This window comes from Penaeus monodon, chromosome 29, assembly GCF_015228065.2.
Source record: "Penaeus monodon isolate SGIC_2016 chromosome 29, NSTDA_Pmon_1, whole genome shotgun sequence".
Lineage (NCBI taxonomy): Eukaryota > Metazoa > Arthropoda > Malacostraca > Decapoda > Penaeidae > Penaeus > Penaeus monodon.
The window spans coordinates 31,710,175-31,710,478 of NC_051414.1; the positions used below are offsets into that span (position 1 = coordinate 31,710,175).

The following is a 304-nucleotide window of genomic DNA, read 5'->3' on the forward strand; positions in this document are numbered from 1 at the left end:
GATGAACAGCAACTTCTTTTTTAAAATGCCAAATACATATTTTAGACATTTTGAAGTGTACAGTTTCCAATTACGTACAATGGATTTTGTACACGGGTAAAAAATTGTTACTTACGAGCTTCATGGTGAGAATGTCTGAGCGTCGCAAAGAAGCAGGATGGAATGTGCTCAGATCCTGACGGATTCGAAGTTTATATACGTGGCAGAATGAGTCACTTTGTGTTTCTGAAACCACAAAAGTGCCTTTTCGAAGGAGGCTGTCCTTCACAGGAAAGATTGTTTAACAGATTTCTCAACATTAATA

At 37.5% G+C, this 304-nt stretch overlaps 1 protein-coding gene across 1 annotated transcript in view; it reads right to left on the bottom strand.

Annotated features, from left to right (window-relative positions):
* Positions 1–152, bottom strand: part of LOC119592168 (holotricin-3-like) — a 730-nt gene extending 578 nt beyond the window's left edge. Inside the window, exon 1 of the mRNA XM_037940991.1 lies at positions 116–152. Coding sequence (XP_037796919.1) covers positions 116–124 — 9 coding nt within the window. The 5' untranslated portion in view covers positions 125–152. The remainder of the gene's footprint in view (positions 1–115) is intronic.
* Positions 153–304: the final 152 nt, after the last annotated feature.